Raw genomic sequence first — 20,846 nt, 5'->3', positions numbered from 1 at the left:
GTCTCGGTGCCGGCCCCTCCTCATGAGCGCGGCTGTAAATGTCTGTACATTTCACCCCGCCACGTTCCCGCAGGCGCCTGTCGGTGCTGCCCGCGTATTTACGCCCCCCCCCGCCGTACGTATGTACCGGTATCACCTACCAACACACCGCCCCCTTCCCCCCGCCCGGGCCGCCCCGTCGGAGGCCGCCCCTCAGGCGGGGCCGGGGAGGGCGGGGCGCACCCGCGCATGCGCCCCGCGGCGGCTGGACTAGGCCGCGCCGCCGCCTCTCGCCGCCCCGCGCCCCTCGCCGCCGCCGGCTGCCCGGGACCCCCGCAGGACGCCGGGCGCTCCCGCCGCCCTCCAGCCGCCGCCACCATGATGATGATGGCGCTGAGTAAGACCTTCGGGCAGAAGCCCGTCAAGTTCCAGCTGGAGGAGGACGGCGAGTTCTACATGATCGGCTCCGAGGTGCGGCCCCCGGGCGGGAACCGGGCCCGGGGGAGGCTGCGGCGGCAGCGGGGCGCCGGGCCGGGCCGGGGGAGCTCTCGGGGGGGACCGGGGAAGGGGCTGAGGGTAGCCCCGGCGCGGGGGGCATCGGCCTCCCGGCCGCTGCGGCCTTCTCGGCCCCCCGCTGGCGGGGCCGGGCGGTGGGTCTGCCGCAGAGGCTCGGCCGCGCTGGGACCAGTGCTCCCAGTAAGGGCGGCTCTCGGAGACAGGCGGGAGTGCACAGAGATCGCATCCCGGCCTGACGGCAGCCTGAGGCCCTGCTCCGCGGGAATCCCGCTGAAGAGGTTTTGTAGCGCGCTTGTTCAGAATTGTGGGTTATGTGACAGGCCGTGGGGGAGTTTAGTCCACACCTGGGCCTTTGTGCTTAGAAACAACCCCAGAATGGGCCAGCGCGGCTCTTTCGGCCCTGTGCGAACGAGTCCTGCCCGCAGTCGCTGGGCCGCAGCCTGCGGCACCCCCTGTGCCTGCGGACGCCGAGGCGATTCGTTCCCTCCCGCTGAGGGGCCGCTCTGCCCCCCTGAACACCAGCATTAGTGAAGCGAGAAACGTTGGTGCTTCGGCGCCAGGGAAATGATCGTAGTTGGAAACGGGGGAAAAAAAAAATGTTTTGGTCCCGTCTCCCCCCCCCCAGCCTTGAAGCAAAAAAGGAAATATCAGGTAAGTTAAACCGCCAGCTGTGTAGGTTGAGCAGGAGGCCCCTCGGGCTCTCATGTGAAATGTAAAGTTTGAAAGAACTGTAACTGCAGTCAGCTAATCTGCGAGATTGCCACACCAGACACACGGAAGCAGGGAAAGGGCTGTCTTTCTTTATCTGCAGTTAATTTCTGCCCATTGATGAGCGCTGTAGAGCAACAGATAACAACTGAAAATTACCTGAAAATAGATGTTAAGATCAAAATGAGTTTTGTCAAACAAGGAATAAAACCCTTATTGTGTGGCAGTCTGCCAGTGTACTACCAGTCTAAAAATCTGATTTCAGAGTCTAGAAATAGTTCTGTTGTTCAGCAAGCCCTGCTGTAGCCTTCAGCACAGGTGAGGATCTTGTGCCAGGAAGAACAGAACTGCTTTACAGATGGTAAGTAAATTTGAAAGAGGATTATTGGCAGGGATCACATTCTACATGTTCAAAGGATTTAAAACAAAATATATGTCTCTGGGCATTTGCTGTATTCGAGCAACGTCTAGATGGCACAAAGGTTCAAAGGAAAAATGGGTGTCTGGTGTGATTGAATTCCTACTGAGCATTGTGCATGGCAGTAGAAACTGAAGTAAAGAAAGATTTGGTTGTTCAAAAATACATGAAAATGAACAGGGTTTTTTCCTACTAAATGGATTATTGTCAACAGATGTGATTTTTTTCATGTCAAACTAGTGAAATAAGTGCGGATAAAAATTTGTTTTTTCTGTATTGCCGCAAAAATTGCGGTGCTGTATGATGCCAAACACAGTGCCGTCAGTCTGTCACGGGGCGGGGGAAGAAACGTAAGAGGCTCCTCTTATCATTACAAAGAGCTGAATCTGTTACGGCTTCTACTAGAAATTTCTTACCTGGAACACCAGGCCACGTCTCCACTTTTCTTCTTGTAGGTGGGGAACTACTTGCGTATGTTTCGGGGTTCCCTGTACAAGAGATATCCCTCGCTCTGGAGGCGACTTGCCACAGTGGAAGAAAGGAAGAAGATAGTGGCCTCTTCACATGGTGAGAAGATGAGCAGACATTCCCAGTAATGTTTATCTGAAAGCTGAAATTTTGCCTTGAGAAGCTGTCTCTGGCGATTCAGAAGCTTGCGCCCCTTTAGAGCTGTGCAGATCGCCTCAGATTGCCCCACTGACGGAGCACTCTGTAGCGGTGGCACTGGTAGCTCTTGGTTCAGCCGAGCAACAAACATCAACTGACCAAAACTGTTCTAAAATTGAAACATCCATCATGGCTTTCTTGGGGTTGGCTGCATTCGTCACAAAGCAAGAGCCAGATCTCAAAATCAATGCCATATTGCAGAAGAGACTTTTATAGACAGAGAGACGCATTTTTGTCTCTTTTGTCAAATAGGCAGGAATGTTGCACGGATGCCCCATTGAAAATGTGTATCTTTGCTTAACTTTGTTTCTTGCAGGGACTGAATGTTTATGCCTCCCAGAATTTGTTGTGGTGTGTTGCTACTGATGCGACTGCCACAGTGAGAATACAGCTGCCTCGGTATTGGTTTTGGTGCGAGACTAATAACAAGCAGTTAAATTTCTTAGCAGCATGACTTGTTGTACACTCTTTAGAGTAAAGCATAATAAAAATAAATAGTTCATTCTGGACTTAAATCTCCTTCCTCCAAGTATCCTGCTGACCTGTTGCTTTCTTTTCTTTCTTTTTTTTTTTCCCCCAACAGAAAATCAACGGTCTCACAGTCCCAGAAGATGTAAGTCTTATCTGTGTGTTATTCTTAGCTGTGCTAGAGGAAGAATCTCCACTGTGACCTTTGGTGCTATTACAATATATATTAATGTCTAATCCTCTTCCTCTGATCTCTCCCTGTGGTCACCCTAGTTGTGCATCCTGATCACATGCTTAAGTTTTTTTTCTCAGAACCTTAGCAGGACTCTTAAGTACAGGTGGTCTCTGTAATTCAGCAAGACCCATTCTAAGGTTTCCTCCCCCTTTCCCAGGTCTTACCAGCTTTTCTATTGAACGTTGCCTTTCTATTTCCAAACTTTGAGTCCACTGAGGATTTATTGTTTTCTGGGCTTTTCCTCCCAGAAGGCTGTGGAAGAGATTTTACATAATTTTGGCAGATGTAGGTGTGCAGAGCTAAACCATGTGATTGCAAAGGGCAACTCAGGGTAGGAAAGAATTGTTTTTCTCTTCCTTTCCTTAAGTAAAAGCACATTAGATTTAAAATTTATCAACTAATTATGAGGACTTAAGGAGTTTTTTTTTCTGAAATGTTGGTTTTGTAGCATTCCTTTCAATCTTAAGTAAATTTCACAGCAGAAATGACCAGAGTCTACAAATAAGTTGTACCCTGGAAGAAAGAGGTTCATCCAGTGGTAGTACCTGAGGGAAGCTCATGTAATTCTAACCCTCCCTGTGTCTTGACTCTTAGTCCAATGAAAGCTGTTTCTAATCGAGTATGAACAGGATAGCTGTACAAGGTAAAGAGATACTGATGCTTTTTGCAAATCTTGGCTCTATCACTATGCAGCCATTCCAAGATGTCATACTACTTTTGTCTTTTGAATCGTATTTCTTCTCTAGGCTTTGTGGTGGGAATTGCCATGTATTAACTAAGACATTCCACCCCCTCTCTCAAGAAAGTCACGTTTATTCCTGCTGTTTAGATGGATGTCAAAACCCAATTATATTTATTTAGTGCAATATATTTATTTAGGCTTCTGGGGAACACACTCGTACCACTTTGTAACCTATTTTAGTCCCTCCTGCAGCATCAGGGAGAGCTTTTCACTATGCAGCCCTTTAATGCTACGTTGCTATGTAGTACTTTTCCGTGTTAATTATTGGCATCTTTCCTGGTACCAGATCATGGCTATACAACATTAGCCACTAGCGTGACACTGCTAAAGGCCTCTGAAGTGGAAGAGATCTTGGATGGAAACGATGAGAAGTATAAGGCAGTGTCTATCAGCACAGAACCTCCTACCTACCTCAGGTAACCAGCGTTGGTGAGGGCCAAGATCAGAATGAAGCTGCTTGGAAGATGTCAGCTTGGGAACGAAGTGCAAGAAGTTGTACAAACCCAGGCCATGGTGCAGGGGGGTGCTTGCCAGTCTGTGCTAACAACTGTTTGTAGTGTTGGGCAAATGAAGATCTCCAGACCATAAGGATTGGGTTACTGCCCACATACAAGAGGAAGGAAAACATAAGTATTTGATGATACAGCTCTTTTTTTCAATTACTGCATTCCATCTATAACAGATGTTTTGCAGAACACGCTCTCTGCACGTACTGCCTTCTGGAGACCTCACATTTCCCAGTAGTCCTTATATAAAGTATAGACAGAAAATCCAAATGTGAACCTAGTATTTATAAGTGCACCTGGATTCATATCTGGTGAGCTGGAGATTGGGCTTCCCAGAGGCTAGCGTGGGAACAATACTGTTGAGGGTTCCAGAGTAAAATAGCAGGAACTCATAATAGGACTTAAAGGTTAAAATGATACTTTCCCTTAAGCAGTAGCAGTGGTGCTCACGGTCTGCAGTTTAACACACAGTCTCCTCCTTCAGAGAACAGAAGGCAAAGAGGAACAACCAGTGGGTGCCGACCCTGCCCAACAGCTCTCATCACCTGGATGCAGTGCCGTGCTCAACAACGATTAACAGAAACCGCATGGGCAGGGATAAGAAGAGGACATTCCCTCTGTGGTAAGGCAGCTTCCTGCTTCCAAAAAGTGGAAACAGTGACAAAAATGATACGCTGCCAGGGTAGTGCTGATGAGTTAATGTGATGTGATTCATCTCTAACTGACAAAAGACCTACAGGTCACTATTTGGAGGTTCCTAGTTAAACTGTATGTCTTGAGGCTCTTCCTTACAGCGACCAGCCAGGGCTCAGAGAGGAGGCTCTCCTTTTGTCAGGAAGGTGGTTCATTCTTCTCCTGATGAGTTCCTTCTCCTTTCTGCTGATTTGCTGAGCAGTTGTCATTTGAGGAGCCTGCAAACCCCCTCTGTGGAGGACAGGCTTCCTCTCATTGACATATTCCAGTAACTTTGATGTAATTCATTCAATGGAAGACGCTGTTGTGGCTCATGACTAACTTTTATTTTCCATTATAAAAGCAGAGGAAACCAAGATAAAATGTAATCCTGGAAAGCTTCCTTGTTTTATTTTCAGGAATGTATTATGATAGATGTAATAAAAGGTGATAAACTGGTGTTGATTGCCATAGCCCTGTGAGCTTGCATTGAGGAGTCAGTCTAAAGACTGATCGGGGGGTTGGAGCGTGGGGATTGCTTCCAACAAACATTGCCTTCCCTCTGTGGATGCCAGATGTGTCACGTGCTAGTTGCATATACCGTGTTGTTGCTCTTTGTATTAGCTTTGATGACCATGACCCAGCCGTGATCCATGAGAATGCATCCCAGCCGGAGGTTCTGGTTCCAATCAGGCTTGATATGGAAATTGATGGGCAGAAACTCAGAGATGCGTTTACGTGGAACATGAATGGTATGTAGGAAGGAGAGTTTCCTGAGGCTGGAGAGATATAGTTCTATCCATCACCAAATATGAAAAGAGAACATGCATAAGTGTGCACGTCCTGCTCTATATACACAGAACTTTAAAGCTCTCCCACTTTGGACTGTATTCAGCTCTCGTGTCTCTTAGCAAATGTTCTGCCACTTCCATGGGTTGCAGTCATTGCTGGACACATGTAATCTGAAGAGTTTAACTGGCATATTCTCCTGACCCAGCTCAGCGGTCTGAGACTATTCCCTTAGCTGAGGTACCTCAAATACAGAACAGTTTATGTGTATGGCTTCTTGATGTATGTGGATTATTAGACCATAGCTACGTTGTCCCCATGGAGCAAGTAAAGAAGGCTGCAAGTCCCTATGTCAGTGTGCACGTCCTTACAAACAACCTTTTAAAAGCAAAAGGTGGTGCATTTGGAATTCCCTTTGACACCCTGTGGGATTAATTTTGTGTATTCTCTAAGTAAGTGGCAGATATTGATTTCGAAGAAAGTTAACAGTGTCTCTTTGTTGTTGTTCTGTATCAGAAAAGTTAATGACCCCAGAAATGTTCTCTGAGATTCTTTGTGATGACCTGGATTTGAATCCTCTGACTTTTGTTCCTGCTATTGCCTCTGCCATCCGACAACAGATTGAGTCGTACCCAACTGACAGTATCCTAGAAGATCAGTCAGACCAACGGGTTATTATTAAGGTAATACAGGAAGGCAGTAGAATGAGAGCTGAACCATTTGGGTTTCTCTGGTTATGTTGTGGGGGAGTAAGAGTACAAAGGCTTCCCTTGGAGCAAAGGAGCTCTTAATTCCAGTCCTGTGTCCAGATTGCATTTTTTCCTTTGTATTGAGAACAGAACGAAGGTGGCAGATTGCTAAACATTCATGTGCCAGCCCCTGAGATGATGGAATAGTTCAGTGAAAGCATTGCTGAGTCCTTTAGGAAGAACTGAAACTTGGTGAGCAAAGCTGAGTTGTCTTCATGCTACTGGAACTAAGAATTCAGTTAAGGAGTTCTGCAGATGCACTGAACTAGGAGTTAACGTCTGTGCTTCTCCATCCTCTTCCTCCTCAGTTATGTTACCTTTGATAAACTGTTGTGAGAATGGAAACAAATGACCTGTTTCTTCCCTTGTCCGCAGCTAAACATCCATGTAGGGAACATCTCCCTTGTAGACCAGTTTGAATGGGACATGTCAGAGAAGGAGAATTCACCAGAGAAGTTTGCCTTGAAGCTGTGCTCAGAGCTTGGCCTGGGTGGGGAGTTTGTCACTACTATTGCCTACAGCATCCGGGGACAGCTGAGTTGGCATCAGAAGACATACGCCTTCAGGTACAGAGCTGTCATCTTCCTAGTATGGGTGTGGGTGCGTGGTTTTATTTCCTGGGTGTTCGCATCAATGAATGCTGAAACAGCTGACCTGATGCAGAAAGTTTCATTTGAAATTCGTTCTTAGGGCTTGCATTCATTCTATCCTTCCTAAGATTGCTTTTGCTTGTACTCCAGTATCTTTCCCTTTTGGGTGTAATACATTCCAGGAGCAAATATTGATGAAATGTTAGCTGTTGCCACAGAATGAAAGGCTCTTGTAATTAACAGTGACTGAATACCTTGTGTCTCCCTTCTCAAATATATGCTAGTGATGAGCTCCGGATGCATTTCTGTTTTGGTGGCTTTCCTGACTTGGGCCATACACTGTCTCGAGCTCTGGTGTTTTGAACTAAGACTGATTGAAACTGTAGCTCTCTACCCTGGCCGATGTTAAAGTTGGCTTGATCGTAGGTCCTTCTCACAGCTGGAATGCAGCAATGTCAGGTTTGATTAGTCAGCTTTGTAACTTGTCTCCTAATGATAATTGTTTCCAGTTGTGCTGTGCAGTGTTCTGTGGTTGTTACTGTACTGATGTTATCCTCAGCATCTTGCTGAGTCTGCAGGCTGTAAGTATCCCTTAATGTGCACTGGGAGGTTTTTTGACCTCAGGTCACGGTGACAGTCGAGGAAGTTTGAGAGTTCAGCAAATGATGTATTTGCAGAGGTGAGGGAATGGTACTGTTGACGCCAGTTTTGTAGAGGTCAGTTCAGGGAAGCAGGATGACCTGCCTGGGCAGCAAAGGGAAACACGCCCAGCCCTGTCCTACCTTAGGCAGAGGGAAATGAGTAGTTGTTGTGGGGTTAAGCAAGGAGGAGCTGGAGGCTGTGGGGCAGCTGTTGCTGCTGCTGCCGTGAGCTCTGCTCCTTCCTCAGTCCGAAGGTTTCCTGTCCGCTCAGCCTTCTGTAGAAAACATGTGCTGATCTGCTCTGGACCAGTTGCTCTTCCACTTGTCTCGCTCTGCTTCCTCTGGAGGTTATTTTTGTCCTGAAAATATTCCACAGCAACCACTTGGTTCTAAAATGATGGCCAGAGTGGTTCATATTAGAAAATGGAAAGGGACTCTACCACATGGGAATTAAACTCTTCTGCTGAAACTGTTAGATTGTGTGTCCAACCCGCTGATGTCCCTTCTCCTCACAGCGGTAGGGAGGTGACTTCTACCTTTCCATCCATGACAGCTGACTGATATTTGCAAATCCCGCATCCAGCTGTAACAACAGAACAGCGAGTGTGTGTTCCTGAGAAATGATGGGAACTTGGACAGTGGTAGATGGGAATCTGGTACCTGGAGTAGTGGCTCTCCTTCCCTGCTGCAGGGTGCATTATAACCGTGACAGAAGTGAGCTAGCGCTGTCTGCATTGTGGCCTGCAGTAACAGAGAATGGAAGTGTCCCTGCTGGTAGACGCAGTCCTTGGAGCCAGTGTGAAGTAGACTTTAGCCTGTGCCTTACGCTAGCTGTGGCAGGGAGCGAGTTCATTTCTGGAAGGTTTAGTAGGACTCCTTGTTGCCTGAGCTTTCCTGGGAGTTTGAGCTTTCTTCTTCATATCCTCCTTGAAGTAGAGAGGTGGCCCTGCTCACACTGTGCTGGCCAGGAAGCCCTCTTTTCTACTCACAATTTATTTACCTTCCCAGTTAATTGACAACTTTTTAGCATACTGCCTCCCAACCTACAGGGCATCTGTTCCTAATTCTTGTCATTTGGTGTCTCAGAGGTAGGCTTTGAACGTGCACATTAAATGTTCTCCTTCTTTCCCATGCTTCTCCACTTATTGCAGATACCCGAGTTAAGAAATTAATCTGTGTATGTGTTAGCTGTTGCAAGGGGGGTTAGTTTTTGCCTTTGCTTCCTATCTTTGTAACTCGCAGTAAGTAAGGTTTTAGTCAGTGCCGCCCAGGCTCTCTCAGATATACCAGATTAATGCCAACTTCACACCATTCTCTCTAAAAACACCTACCTGGCCATAGTTACTAAAGAGTCCTTCCTTTTAGGGGTAGTTCAAACAGGTAGCTTTCAGGCCTTCTTTAGACTGTGGTAGTATTGCAAGGAGGAGGATCAAAAACTAGGAAGGGAACCCCAACAGAACAAAGTAGACATGAACAGTTCAGGGAGGAAAAAACATGTAATTTAAATCTTGGTTTGTGTCATAGTGCAAACATGCCCTCCGCTTCCCTTTTGTCTTCCAGCAAAGGAGTATTTTTGAAACCTTACAGTGATTAATGATATTTGGGTTCTGTGGTTGGTTAGTTCCTGAATTCCCAAACCACAGGAGTGGTTGTTGCTCCAAAGTCATTCCACTGATGTAAGGAAAGGGTCTGCTTTAGATGCATCAAAAGAACCTTAATATCTCGGGGGACTGGGGGTTTGAGAAGTCATGTGCCTCTTAATCATCAGAGGGAGAGGTGAAACTGTCTTCTAGTTGATGAAAGCCAGGGCAGTTCTTTCAGCTGGGCTGCTCTGTGCAAAACAAGGGCAGCCCGAAAGCCCAGGACTGGAAGCAGACAGGTAACTGATGCTTAGGGGGATTTTCAGGGGGACGGTGTGCTACGACGTCTCGCATCTCGGCACTGAGTGTTTCTAGTGGCAGCACACAGGACTTGGTACCAGGGTTTTGCCTTTGAGACCTGAATGATGGCACAGGTTCTCTCACATCAAACCCACGTACCTGAGGAGTTGCCCTTCCTGCAAGAAGATGCTTCCCTGCCCTGTTGGCGTGGCCATGACTGCTTCCAGAGGCCTGGACCCTAGCAGAGGGAGTGTCTTGCTCTACTGGGAATCCTGCAGCTGATGGTGCATTTCAATCGTTCTGCCAGGCACTGTCATCTTGGTCAAAAAATGGCAGGGGAGTGGGAGCTGTCTTACTTTGGAGGTTAGAGATGAGGGAGGATTTCTCAGTTTATCATTGATTCTGTGCTATAGAAGTGTGGTATCCAAGTTGGCTTGCAATTAAATTATGCACATGAGCCTGGCTTTCCAACCCCCATTTAATTCTAGTGGGTGCTCTGGGTTAAGCATAGTACATGAGGTAGCATTTAGTCTGGAATGTGTAGCAATCTGGGGCTAAGATAAAATTCCTGGGTTTGAGTGTTGCTTACTGGATGTCAGCAGAACTGGAAGTAGATTTGACTGAAGCTTCCTCCCAGGATCAGATACCAAAGGCTCTGGATTAATTTTTCATTGTAGCATTACTTTGAAGAGTTGTTATTGTAGATTAATAGCTTTGATGCAGACATTGTTCCCATGGCGGTTAGCACTCGAGTTCCTTCCTGGGGGAATAAGAGGGCTGCCTGTGAGTGCTGCCTGTGAGCGCCGCAATCCTGCGGAGGGAGGCATGTCCCCGGGGAGGGGGCTGGATGTGTGCGCACACCTGCGGAGGGCTCCGCTCACACACACACACTTTGTGCAGCCCAGGCTGAGCTGCTTTCTAGAATTCAAAGCAAACATTTACATTCTGAGGCTCCTCTGTATTTATGCTGGGCTTCCGGCTCCACTGTCAATATTTGGAAGCTACTCCTGGTCAGTTCCTGTTGACTTTTACTGAAAAGTGGCTAGTGAAGCAGTAAATATTTTTGTGCATGTGATAATACAGCTGGTCAGGACAGCAGGACAGACTCATCTCTTGAGGAGCAGATCTTGTGATCCAGGACAGAGCCTGGTGTTCTATTGCTTGCGCAGGGCGTAGCCACGGCCTCTGGTTGCAACGGCAAGTCCTAAAAGACTACCTTTTCCATGGGAATGGGGAGAATGATGCTTATGCCACTATCGGGCTCACAGAAAGCCAGACTTTTGCCAGGGGAGAGCTGTCAGGGGTGTACTAGGCAAAGCACAGCTAGAAGTCAGAGTTGTGGAACAGCAAAGCTAGAGAAAGAGCTCTGTCAACAGTCCCTGCTCAGCTGCTGCTCTGGGAGAAGTGTTCCCAGCACTAGTAAACTGCAGTGAACTTTGCCTGTGCTTTTGGGTTTGAAGGCTGTCAGCCAGTTACATCGTGGCCATTGTGGGAGACAACTGCGTCAGCCACAGCTGCTTTCACAAACCTCTCTCTGGTGGTGAAAGGAGATGGTCATTGTTGGTCTTCCAGAACCTTCAGGCTCCACAAGATTGTAACCATCAGTCCCTGCTGTACTTCTGGGAACTAGACTGTACTAAGCGGGGCTAAGAATGAATGCTTAAGCCTGAAACACTGTAAATAATGCTCTGTTGTCCTTGTGTCTGGGCTGGTAACCCAGAGAAGTGCTCTGGGCCCGCTGATGGATGTTGCTTTGTTGCCTTCTGCCCTGCAGTGAGAACCCTTTGCCCACTGTGGAAATTGCTATTCGCAACACAGGGGATGCTGACCAGTGGTGCCCTCTTCTGGAAACCCTCACAGATGCTGAGATGGAGAAGAAGATCAGAGACCAGGACAGAAATACAAGGTGCTGCCACTCGTTCAGACAGTTCTCCTTCTGGCCTGTCTCTAAGACAGAAGTTAAAAGCTTTGATGTTTGCCTTTCTCTACTGAGAGCCAACTGGCAGGATTTCAAACTTGCACACCACAACAGAAACTCATTTTGCTTCAGGATATTAAACTGTTATCACCTTGCTCCACAAACATTTAAATCTCTACTTTAACCATCTCTTGCTTGAAGCAAACTTCCCTTTTTTTCCCCTCCTTTTTTCTTTTCCCTGGGCTCTCTGCTTGTGCAGGGGGATTTGTTTCTATAGGAAGGTGTTCATCAAGAGTAGTGGGGTTTCATGCAGTGCGAAGCTACCTAAAATCCTTTTATGTAGGGTAAAGTGCTGTTTGTAGGCATGGGCAAGCTCCGGCCCAACTGATGCCGACCCGTTTGCTGGCATGGGAACACTGTTGTGATTCCCAGAGGAGCTCTGCTGCGGAGACCCCCACTGAGCCATGTGCGACACACGCTCCAGAGCACCTGCTCTAATTGCTGAAATTGCTCCTGGCAGGTATAAATGAACGGCTAGAATCTCTCCAAAAGGTACATCGTGGGAAGAGTAAATATGCTGGCTCATCTATTTCCCAGGATTATTTTTTTTTTTTTTTACTGCTGATTAACAGTTTCATAATTATTTTGCTTCTCAGCTATGGCCGGCTGAATAGCTTTCAGTAGTGATCGGTTCAATCCAAGCTAATGAGCAAGAGTGCCCTAAAAGCTGTTGCTGAGAATAGTGTCTGAGCCTTATCAACAGGGGCATTCCCAGATAACGTGGGAAGGCTGTCTAGGCAACAAACCTGTCTACAGAGTTCCCAAAGCTGTGGCAGCCTCCCCAAAAGTGTTGGCTTTAGTAAGACTTCACGTGACTGCAGCACAGCACTTACTTACGTACCTCTTTCTCTCTCTCCTAGGCGCATGAGACGTTTGGCCAATACTGCTCCGGCCTGGTAATCTTCCTGTTGTGACACTGGTGCTCTTCCTACAGACTTTATCCCTACTCCTCTCCCCGAATGGATCTAGGATTGGCAGGGGTCTTTCTGTCCCTGAAGGGGACACACATTCCACTTGCCAAGAGTTCCCAGTACTGCTGACTTCTGCCCCCACCCCCTCCACCTACATGCCACGTAGCAGGAACGCTGCGTTAGCACATGATCTGGCCGAGATCTGTGGCAGCTGTTGGAGCCCTTATATACCTGTGTGCGGACAGTGTAAAGATTCTTTTGTATAGGTGCAACATGCACTATTAGGATAACTTTTTAAATAAAAGGAATGCATACTACTTAGGTTGAGTTGAGTTCAGTAAGCTTGAATGAACAGCAAATCTCACCATGTTTCATGCTGCTCTGGTTAACTGAGCAGTCCTAGAGCCTAATATCAATGCTTTTGGGTGTAGTGCTGAACGCTCACATGCATTTGGCTTTCCTGAAGCCTGGTGAAAACAGACTGCTCTACTTCAACAGGTAAAACAGCCCAAAAGGAGCTGCAGGGGAAAGTGAGAATGAGACAAAACTAGAAGCAGCAAACTCTAAAGGATGAGTCTGTTACCAGCCTTGGTGCAGCCTGTAACGCACTCGGGGGGGCGTTCAGCCGGCTTGCTTGACAAGGGTACAACAGTTGAACTGAAGTCACAAACTTAACATTCATTTCTTACAGATGTCAACCTGATGTGTGGGGAACTCTGGTTTCTGTGAAGGCTGCATCTGCAAAACACCAGTCTCTGAACTGGTGCAGAAGCTGAAGCCTGCAGTCACTGAGGCTGCGGCTTCTCTTCAGCGAGGGGCTTTGCTGTGGTCGTTGTCAGCCCGTGGAGCTGCCAGTTACAAGGCACAGATCACCCAAAGCAAAGTGGATGTCTTGAATACACCTAGCACGGCAGCAGCAGGATTTTGCAACCCTAAAAACAACCTGTCTTTCCTTGGGGAGCTTAAAAACAGAAAATCCATTTAAGTGAGATTAAAAAACCTCAAGCTTGCTTAAAAAACTAATTAGAATCTACCTTGCTGTTGAGGTACACCAGCTCTTTGATAGAGTTCCTACCATTTGCTGCCAGAACTGAGGAGTGCTGCGAGCAGGGCAGATTTTGCTGGCAGCCTGACAGTTACGTTCAGGCCTTTATGATAAAGCCAATAGGTTTTACGATCCTTGCTGATCCACCCACACTGCTAGCACAGTCAAAAAAACCACTTTCCGGCCTTAATTTATCATGTTTAGACTTGAGTAATAGCAGAGCCAGTTCAGATTCCTGGGTGGGAGGGAACTTTTTCCAGATGTTAGTCTGCAGAAACCAAAACCTGCAATTTAGCCATACTATTAGTGCAGCCTTAGCCTAGGCTGCTGTGCCAGACGGGTATTCCTTATTAGAGAGGCTGAAAGGTTATTTCAGCAAGTAAGACAAAACCTGAGACTCCTGTTGCATCTTGGCCTCCCATGTAGAACACACATTTTCCCCCATGGACATAAAAACTCCAGCTCTTCCTGAGAACGCTTCAGCCTTTTTGTTATGGTCACATACTTCTGCAAGCAGCATCTTCTGGGAATTTGACCAAAAGAAGCATGAAGCTGCTGTAGCCTTAAACTAGCATCTGTGGTACAATTTTTGAATTGCTGTGAACTTGTGGTTACCCAACCCTAAAGTTCACAAAAGGCAGGGACAACACAAGGACTGCAGCTTCCATAGCGGGTTTACAAGTACCTCCCTCTGCTTCTCAAGCCCCAGAGAGGCTGCAGGAATTGTCCCTCCAAGCAGGAAGCGGGACAGGCCAGGGGGCTAAGTCCCAGAAAGATGAGAACTTCATCCAGTTTCTCCATGTATTGGGGCTCCTAGGGAACAGCTGGGAGTAGCATCCTTGCTCTCCTAGATAAAAGTGTAGTCCAGCTTTTGCATTTCAAAGTCAAGAAGCAATTTAAAACAGACCATCTGCAGACTTTAAAAACAAAGTCTTTCCAGGGATTGAAACACCAGCTCCATGTCATTAGGTCACAAGCAAAGCACAGGGCAAGTACCTGCTGAGTCTGATGCTTAGCCCTTAGTACAGCTGTCTTCTAGAACAAAGTCACCATCTGTACAGGGAAAAGTCAATGCAGCAAAACAGCTTTGTTCAAATTAAGTCTGATTTTTCATAAAAAAGGTGTTTTCATGGGAAGCCCACTGAGGAGGAGATGGGGGTGGGGGGCTGTGGTTCAGTCTTGCTTCACCACGAGGCTTCTGTATCAGGTTTCTTAAGCGGATGCTGGTTACTCCCCTTTCTCTTAGTGGTGGTTCACAAGCTCGTCTAGCAGAGCAGACAGCAACATCACCAAATGAGCTATCCTAAGATACGATGTTTGCAGATTTACTCCAAAGGCTTTGTTTGAGGTCTGGTACAAGCACACCTGTACTGCAGCAGCAAGAATGATCCCAGCCATGTAGTACAGCTGTTCATGGTAGGGACCAGCTTGTTCAGTTTTGCTCTGAAATTCAGGTGTTTAAGTTTCAGAATTAAAAAATTCAACAAGAGTGGAATTACACTGCATGTGCAGACAGCCTTTATTACTAGTGTCAAGTGCTACTTCCAGTTCCTGCCTGGCTCAAGTGTCCAGCTCTGTCCCCTGTCTGTTCCCAGGCATCCCATTCTCCAGCTAGACACCCCCCCACCCCTTCTTATGCTCTGCGCTCCTGCTGACAGGAGAGAGGAAGGACATCTTCCAGCTAGCCTGAACTTTGCCCACCAAAAAAAGAAAAGCCTGAGCAAGCAGCCTGGCAGTTTTAAGCAAAGTCCTAATGAGTACTGGTGAACTGCTGCCTCTGCCCCTGGCAGAAATGGACACAACTGAAAAATAAAGATTTTAATGTAAAGACTCTTTGGAAACAACAACCAAAAAAAAGAAAAAAGGGTGGAGGACTTAGAGGAAAGCAAGATGGATTCTACCGTGGTAGAGTAGGGAGTACTACTTCATTGAAAGCCCACAAAGAGGTCTCACAACGGTGAGAGCTGTGAGCGTTGGTCTTTGTACAGAGGGCAAGAGTGATCTGACACACAGCAAGTCATTAACAGCAAGAGAAGGAGTAACTGGTTTAACACCCCATTTGATACTTATTCCCCACTGGGTAACTGAGGAGCCATCACAGCTTCCAGCCTCTGTCCCTAGAACACCTCTGTAAGCATTCGTCAGTTCTTACGTGCAAAGCTCTGCGGAACCGCTGGGTACAAGGGGAAGATGAGTTACCCATACAAACAGTGAAACATTACACATCAGAATGGCAACTGGTGTTATTCCAGTAGAATCTCTGGGCCACAGCATAAGTCCAGCCGGAAGAGAGGAATCTGGCCACGTGGAGAAGTCCTCTGTTACTGTGGATGCTGCTGCTGGTTCTGGTCTTGGTCTCTAGGTTGGTTGTCTGGACGATCCTCAGGGAGAGGGTTATAGTTGGGATCCTCTTCAGGTGTGTCAAATACCATCTTCCTGGCAAGGGACATGCCCATCCCACCAAGCAGGCAGGTTAGGACAGTGAGCTGAGGACACGTAAAACCCCCAGCCCTCCTCGGAATACCCCAGCTCGTCGCAGGGCTTGGCTGTAAGCCACAGCCACCCGCCTATCGCACCAGCACTGTTTGCTTAGCTCAACGTGTAACAATGACAGTACCTGCTTCCTTCATCTTTGGGTCAGCTTTGATCCTCAGCACGAAGCAGAACGTGTTCTGCTTTATTAAACTACAGAAATACATCAGAAAAATCCTACCGGCATCTATCATTTCCACAAGCAGCAAGAATGCTCCAGTTCAACTAGCAAAGCTGAAGGTACCAGCAGTTGCTTTATGGACCCTGGGTGTGTATATAACGTGCAAAGTGCCAGTGCCTTCTGCAGCAGAGGCATAAACTTGAGCTGAGGCGCTATCAGCACGTGATTGTATCCTGTGGTCACCCCACATTGTCACAGCCCACGGTTTGCTATGAGTGACCCAGGCTGGGGAGCAGCAAAGAAAGAATCAGCTTTACTTACAGGAAGCCAGGGGTTAACAGCAGCTTCTTTCCTCCAGGCTGGTTGGGGAAAACATCTTCCAAGAAATAATAGATGTGACCCACTCCAATCCCTGGGGAGAGATGTCACCAAGGTCAGGCCCAGCTGTGACTCCTTTGCCAGCTGAACCAGAGCTGCTGGGAGCTTAAGCAGGATGAAGCTCTAAGAATCCCTCGGCTGTGTCCCCACACCCCAGCTCCCACCAGAACACCAGGCTGTTTGCTGTGATTAGTGCAGAAGCAGGCAGGGAACACCCAGGAGACCAGACAGACAAGTGTCAGGCAGAGCTCACCATACCCAACTTCTGCCCCTGGGGAAGACACAGCAAAATGCAGGTCACATGCAAGAGCTCAGACACCAGGCTGGCCACCCAGCAACCTCAGTCAGCTCACTTTAGGAAACCCACCTTCTTAAATAAAATGAAACCAAGAGAACGTGATAGTGCTCCACTAGCGTCTATAAGAGAGTGCACTGTGGCTGTAAGGTGCCCTTGTTCCCAGCATCCACCAGCTTTCACTTACCCAGTAAGTCGATGATGATGGAGTTGCCCAGGAGCAGAGAGAATCCCATCAAGACCCAGGGCAAGAATGGGGCCTGGAAGTTAAGAAGCCCAAAGAAGTTCATGCGGATATAAGGGTTCCTGCGGCTCCACACATACACCAGCATGATGGTGAAAGCCTGGCCCAGGAAAAACAGGCTGGCAAAGAGTCCAAATAGCTAGGAACTACCGAGTCAAGGAAGAACCTACCCACCCTGTGCACCATCTCCAGGCATCACAGGGCGCTCTGTAGCTAGGAAACCCAGAACTACACAGTGCAAGACATTGCCCATGCCACCAAACCGTTCCTGGGCTGGCTGAGATGTACCGATCCCCACCCACACACCGCATTTCCCTCCCTGCCACCCCACAACAAGACAGTCTGGAGTAGCACATACAGATTGCTCGCTCCTTAAGCGACTTTTTACACTCAAAGACCACAGAGCCCATATAGTCACCTCTACAAAGTGACCATCAAAAGTGACCTTTGGAGAAGGCCTTCACATTGTCACAGCACTTGTGAGCTAGTTTTTAATGTGTGCCACACGTCCCATCCAGTATTTGACTTCTACAGAAGAATTTCAGCACTGAGTTGTCTCTTGCCATTCACAGCCCTCTTCTCCAGGACATAAGGAGGCAGCTGGAGGCAAAAAATTCCCCTGCCCTTGTTGCAGTTGAACTCCAAATCTACCTATGGCCAAGCATGTGGCTGCTGCAGGCACCTGGACACTCACTAGCCAAACACACAAGGATGGCCAAGAGCCACGAGAGTTCACACAGCTCCATGCAGAGCACCATGGGGAACGCAGTGCTCTGAGCCATCTGCATAAGACAAGGGAGGTATCTCCCCATCCAGACTATTTTGTTCTGCCATAAGAGAACTCCTTAAGAAGTGTGACAGTATCTCCAGCCACTGACAGGTTGCAAGGACAAAGTACCGGGCTCCCACTGCCTGGTGTGCTGGCAGCAGATGGTATGTGGGCACTCCTCTCCTTATGCTTGTGGCTCCACCTTTTTCCCTTCAGCTGCAGCTAAGGTTTCTGAGTCGTAGCCGTGCTGCAGTGTGCTCTACCCACCAGAGCTCAGATACTACTGCCCCGCCACAGCTGGACGGTTTCTCAGAGCAGAACAAGGGGCTTCCTTTCAGGCTGAGCTTCCCAAGCGCACACCACACCTCCTCTTCTAGGAACAGGCAGTCCATCCCCTTGCCAGGTGCATCAGCACTTCCACAGACACCAGCACAAGTACAGGCAGCTTTTCCTGTATTTTGCTTCTGCTCTAAGCATCCAGGGTAAAGCACAGGCCAGCAGACAGGGATGGGCAAGACAGGGAGCATAAGCTGTGCCGTACAGCCAGAAGTTGTCCCTCCATCACCAAAGAACCCCACATGCTCAGCAGAGCCCTCCCAGGCCTCATGCCTGCCTGGGGCACAACAAGGATCTCTGCCCCATGGCACCAGGGAGGCTCACAAGACAACCATCCAGCTGCTCAGCAGGCAGGTGCCTGCTACAGACCACACAATACCACTGGGATACGGAGAGCTAGCAGACAAGCCCCGAACTATCCACAGCACCTCAGAAGACAACAAAAGAGCCTCAACCAACTCAAAAGGATACTGTCATGAGAAACCCTCCGAAGAGGAACATGAAGACAAAGTCAGCCGTCCTTCCGCGGAAGGAGCCTTCTTCTAGCATGCGGCAGTACCTGTACCTGAGAGCAGAAGGGAGGGGTTGCAGTATAGGAAATTAACAGCTGTCCACCCTTTGTCCCCACAGCACAATTTTACAAGGAATAAGCCAGCTGCAAGCTATTTCATCCCAGGAAGCTGTCAGCCAGGTGTCCAAGCCCCAGAGCAGAACAGTGCAAACTCCACCTAATACCACTGACCCCAGGGAAAGAGAGGGGCATCTGCTGTGCTCCAGCCAGAGCTCACCCCAGGAAGGGGCATTGCTCTGCAGCGTGAGCCACAGCAGCCCTGCCAGCTTCTTCAGCCTTTTGGCAGGGGCTGCCTTGCAGCAAGCAGAGATGGAGGTGCAGGAGGTGGCCACAGCTGCCTGGGGAACAGCTTCTATTCAGACCAGAAGAGCCAAGGGAAGAAGCCCCAGCCCTAGACTGCTGCCAAGACAGGTCAGCCTGAGGAGGAAGATGGACAGAGGGGAATCGCATCTAAGCCAAAAGGGGAGGGGAGAGCTTCACTGAAACCAAAGGATACAGAAATATCATGTTGAAAAAGAAACTGAATCCCAGGGGCCCAAAAAAGAGGAAGTTGGTGATCAGCCTCCATATCTGAAAGAGAAGAGAGAGGAGAGAGAAAAGGAGGTGGACAGACAGGTTTCTCTCCATCACACGTACAGCAGCCCATCACCCTATCCACTGGGGACACCCACTCATGCACCCATCTGCTTTGAACTACCCAGGACACCAGGCAGCTGCACATGGGACCTTCCTCTATTGCCCACATCAGAGAACCTTGCTCCTCCAGGTGGGGGGAAGATTCCCCTGCTTTTCTGGAGGGGACAAACAGCCACAGTTTCTGCCTCTCTACAATAAAGCCTTCCAGACCCAGACTAGGTGGCCAAACATCCAACTCAGTGTCACAGAGGGGGAAGAGACAGGTTTTGAGTACCAGAAAAAAGGAAACGCCAAGATGGTATATGGCAGGGAAAGGATGGAAGATGCGATCTCCACCCGGGCATCTGTGACAAGAGGGGAGACCATGGTGGTGACCCAACTCCCACCAACCAGAGAGGGTTGGAGTAGTGGGAAAGAAGCCTCTTGGGATCCTACAGCACCCTCTGACACCCCCAAGATGGGATACCCTGGGCCCAGCCTGTCACACCCACCCCTCGCTGGGAAGGGGCAAGTTGGGCCCCAAAGCCCAGGCAGGGCCTCACCTGGAACTTCCTGAAGATGAGGTCGGGGTTGAAGTACAGCTGGAAGGGGGTGATGAACTCCAGCTGCTGTGAGAGGCAGGCAGAGCAGCTGCCACCCGCTGCCGGCCACCCACTGCCCTCAGCCAGCCCCCCAGCCTCCCCGCCACGGCTCTCCCTCAGGGACCCCAGCCTTCCCACCATGGACCTCGGCCCCCCCTGCCACGGCAACCCCCTGGACCCCAGCCTTCCCACCATGGACCTCGGCCCCCCTGCCATGGCAACCCCCTGGACCCCGGCCTTCCCACCATGGCAACCCCTCAGGGACCCCAGCCTCCCCTACCATGCCACCCCCCATGGACCCCGGCCTTCCCACCACAGCACCCCTTCAGGGACCCCAGCCGCCCCTGACATAGCACCCGCTCAGAGACCCCAGCCTCCCCCTCAGGTAACCCAGCCTTCCCTCCACGGCGCCCCCTCAGGGGCCCCTCGCGCCTCACCACGGCGGCAGTGGTGATGACGCAGGCGGTGGTGTATGTCCGCGTCACGGCCGGCATGCCCAGGTACTCCTGCGCGAAGCCCTGGTAGGCCATGGTGCACGGCGACAGCGCCCAGCCGCGCCGCGGGCCCTTTAACAACCCCCCCAGCGCGCCGTCGCGACCACGCCCCCGCGGGCAGGGCCCGGCCAATCCCGACGCGACAGGCGGCGCGAGCCGGCCAATGGGCGTGCGCCTCATGCCCTCGGCCTCCACCCGCCGCCAACCCGGACTGGACCCGCTGCAGCAGGTGACGGGCCGGGAGGGGGAGACCCCCCGGGGCACCGCCCACTGGGGCGGGGCGAGTCTCCCCAGCCAATGGCAGCGGGCAGCCCCGGTGAGCGGCAGCTGGGGGCGCTGGGCGGGGCCAATAGGCGGGTCGGGTCCGGCGGCGTTCGGGCGCGCGGGCGTCGGCGG

General features: G+C 49.6%; 2 protein-coding genes across 6 annotated transcripts; one reads left to right on the top strand and one right to left on the bottom strand.

Annotated features, from left to right (window-relative positions):
• Positions 1–245: 245 nt before the first annotated feature.
• SMARCB1 (SWI/SNF related, matrix associated, actin dependent regulator of chromatin, subfamily b, member 1) lies at positions 246–12,765 on the top strand. The gene is made up of 10 exons (XM_054219535.1): positions 246–450; positions 2,077–2,188; positions 2,871–2,900; positions 4,019–4,148; positions 4,723–4,860; positions 5,535–5,662; positions 6,216–6,382; positions 6,824–7,014; positions 11,334–11,465; positions 12,398–12,765. The coding sequence occupies exons 1-10, from the start codon at positions 358–360 to the stop codon at positions 12,435–12,437; spliced, it is 1,161 nt and encodes a 386-aa protein (XP_054075510.1). The 5' UTR covers positions 246–357; the 3' UTR covers positions 12,438–12,765.
• Positions 12,766–15,296: 2,531 nt separating this feature from the next.
• LOC128917036 (derlin-2-like) lies at positions 15,297–20,640 on the bottom strand. Of its 5 annotated transcripts, none has more exons than XM_054219540.1 (7): positions 20,394–20,640; positions 19,918–19,983; positions 19,236–19,309; positions 18,640–18,733; positions 17,007–17,079; positions 16,468–16,558; positions 15,297–15,929 (listed from the first exon to the last, which is right to left on the bottom strand). In XM_054219540.1, the coding sequence occupies exons 1-7, from the start codon at positions 20,628–20,630 to the stop codon at positions 15,815–15,817; spliced, it is 750 nt and encodes a 249-aa protein (XP_054075515.1). In that variant the 5' UTR covers positions 20,631–20,640; the 3' UTR covers positions 15,297–15,814. The 5 variants fall into 5 exon arrangements, with proteins under 5 accessions (XP_054075515.1, XP_054075512.1, XP_054075513.1 ...); XM_054219537.1 differs by having other exon boundaries at positions 17,007–17,202; positions 19,918–19,980; positions 20,394–20,637; XM_054219538.1 differs by having other exon boundaries at positions 17,007–17,202; positions 19,918–19,956; positions 20,394–20,636.
• Positions 20,641–20,846: the final 206 nt, after the last annotated feature.

Source organism: Rissa tridactyla, chromosome 13 (genome assembly GCF_028500815.1).
Source record: "Rissa tridactyla isolate bRisTri1 chromosome 13, bRisTri1.patW.cur.20221130, whole genome shotgun sequence".
Classification (NCBI taxonomy): Eukaryota; Metazoa; Chordata; class Aves; order Charadriiformes; family Laridae; genus Rissa; species Rissa tridactyla.
Note: the sequence above shows the minus strand (reverse complement) of the source record. Positions and strands in the feature narration are given on the sequence as shown.

What these genes read in the sequence shown, in the direction of transcription:
- SMARCB1 (XM_054219535.1), top strand. Translation starts at nt 358, where the DNA reads ATGATGATGATGGCGCTGAGTAAGACCTTCGGGCAGAAGCCCGTCAAG. An exon ending in AAGAGGACATTCCCTCTGTG is followed by an intron (nt 4,861 to 5,534) that starts GTAAGGCAGCTT and finishes TCTTTGTATTAG; the next exon opens with CTTTGATGACCATGACCCAG. An exon ending in ACCAACGGGTTATTATTAAG is followed by an intron (nt 6,383 to 6,823) that starts GTAATACAGGAA and finishes CCTTGTCCGCAG; the next exon opens with CTAAACATCCATGTAGGGAA.
- LOC128917036 (XM_054219536.1), bottom strand. Translation starts at nt 20,630, where the DNA reads ATGAGGCGCACGCCCATTGGCCGGCTCGCGCCGCCTGTCGCGTCGGGA. An exon ending in TTTTTCAACATGATATTTCT is followed by an intron (nt 18,734 to 19,235) that starts GTATCCTTTGGT and finishes TTCTGCTCTCAG; the next exon opens with GTACAGGTACTGCCGCATGC. An exon ending in CTGTTAACCCCTGGCTTCCT is followed by an intron (nt 15,930 to 16,467) that starts GTAAGTAAAGCT and finishes GTCCCTTGCCAG; the next exon opens with GAAGATGGTATTTGACACAC.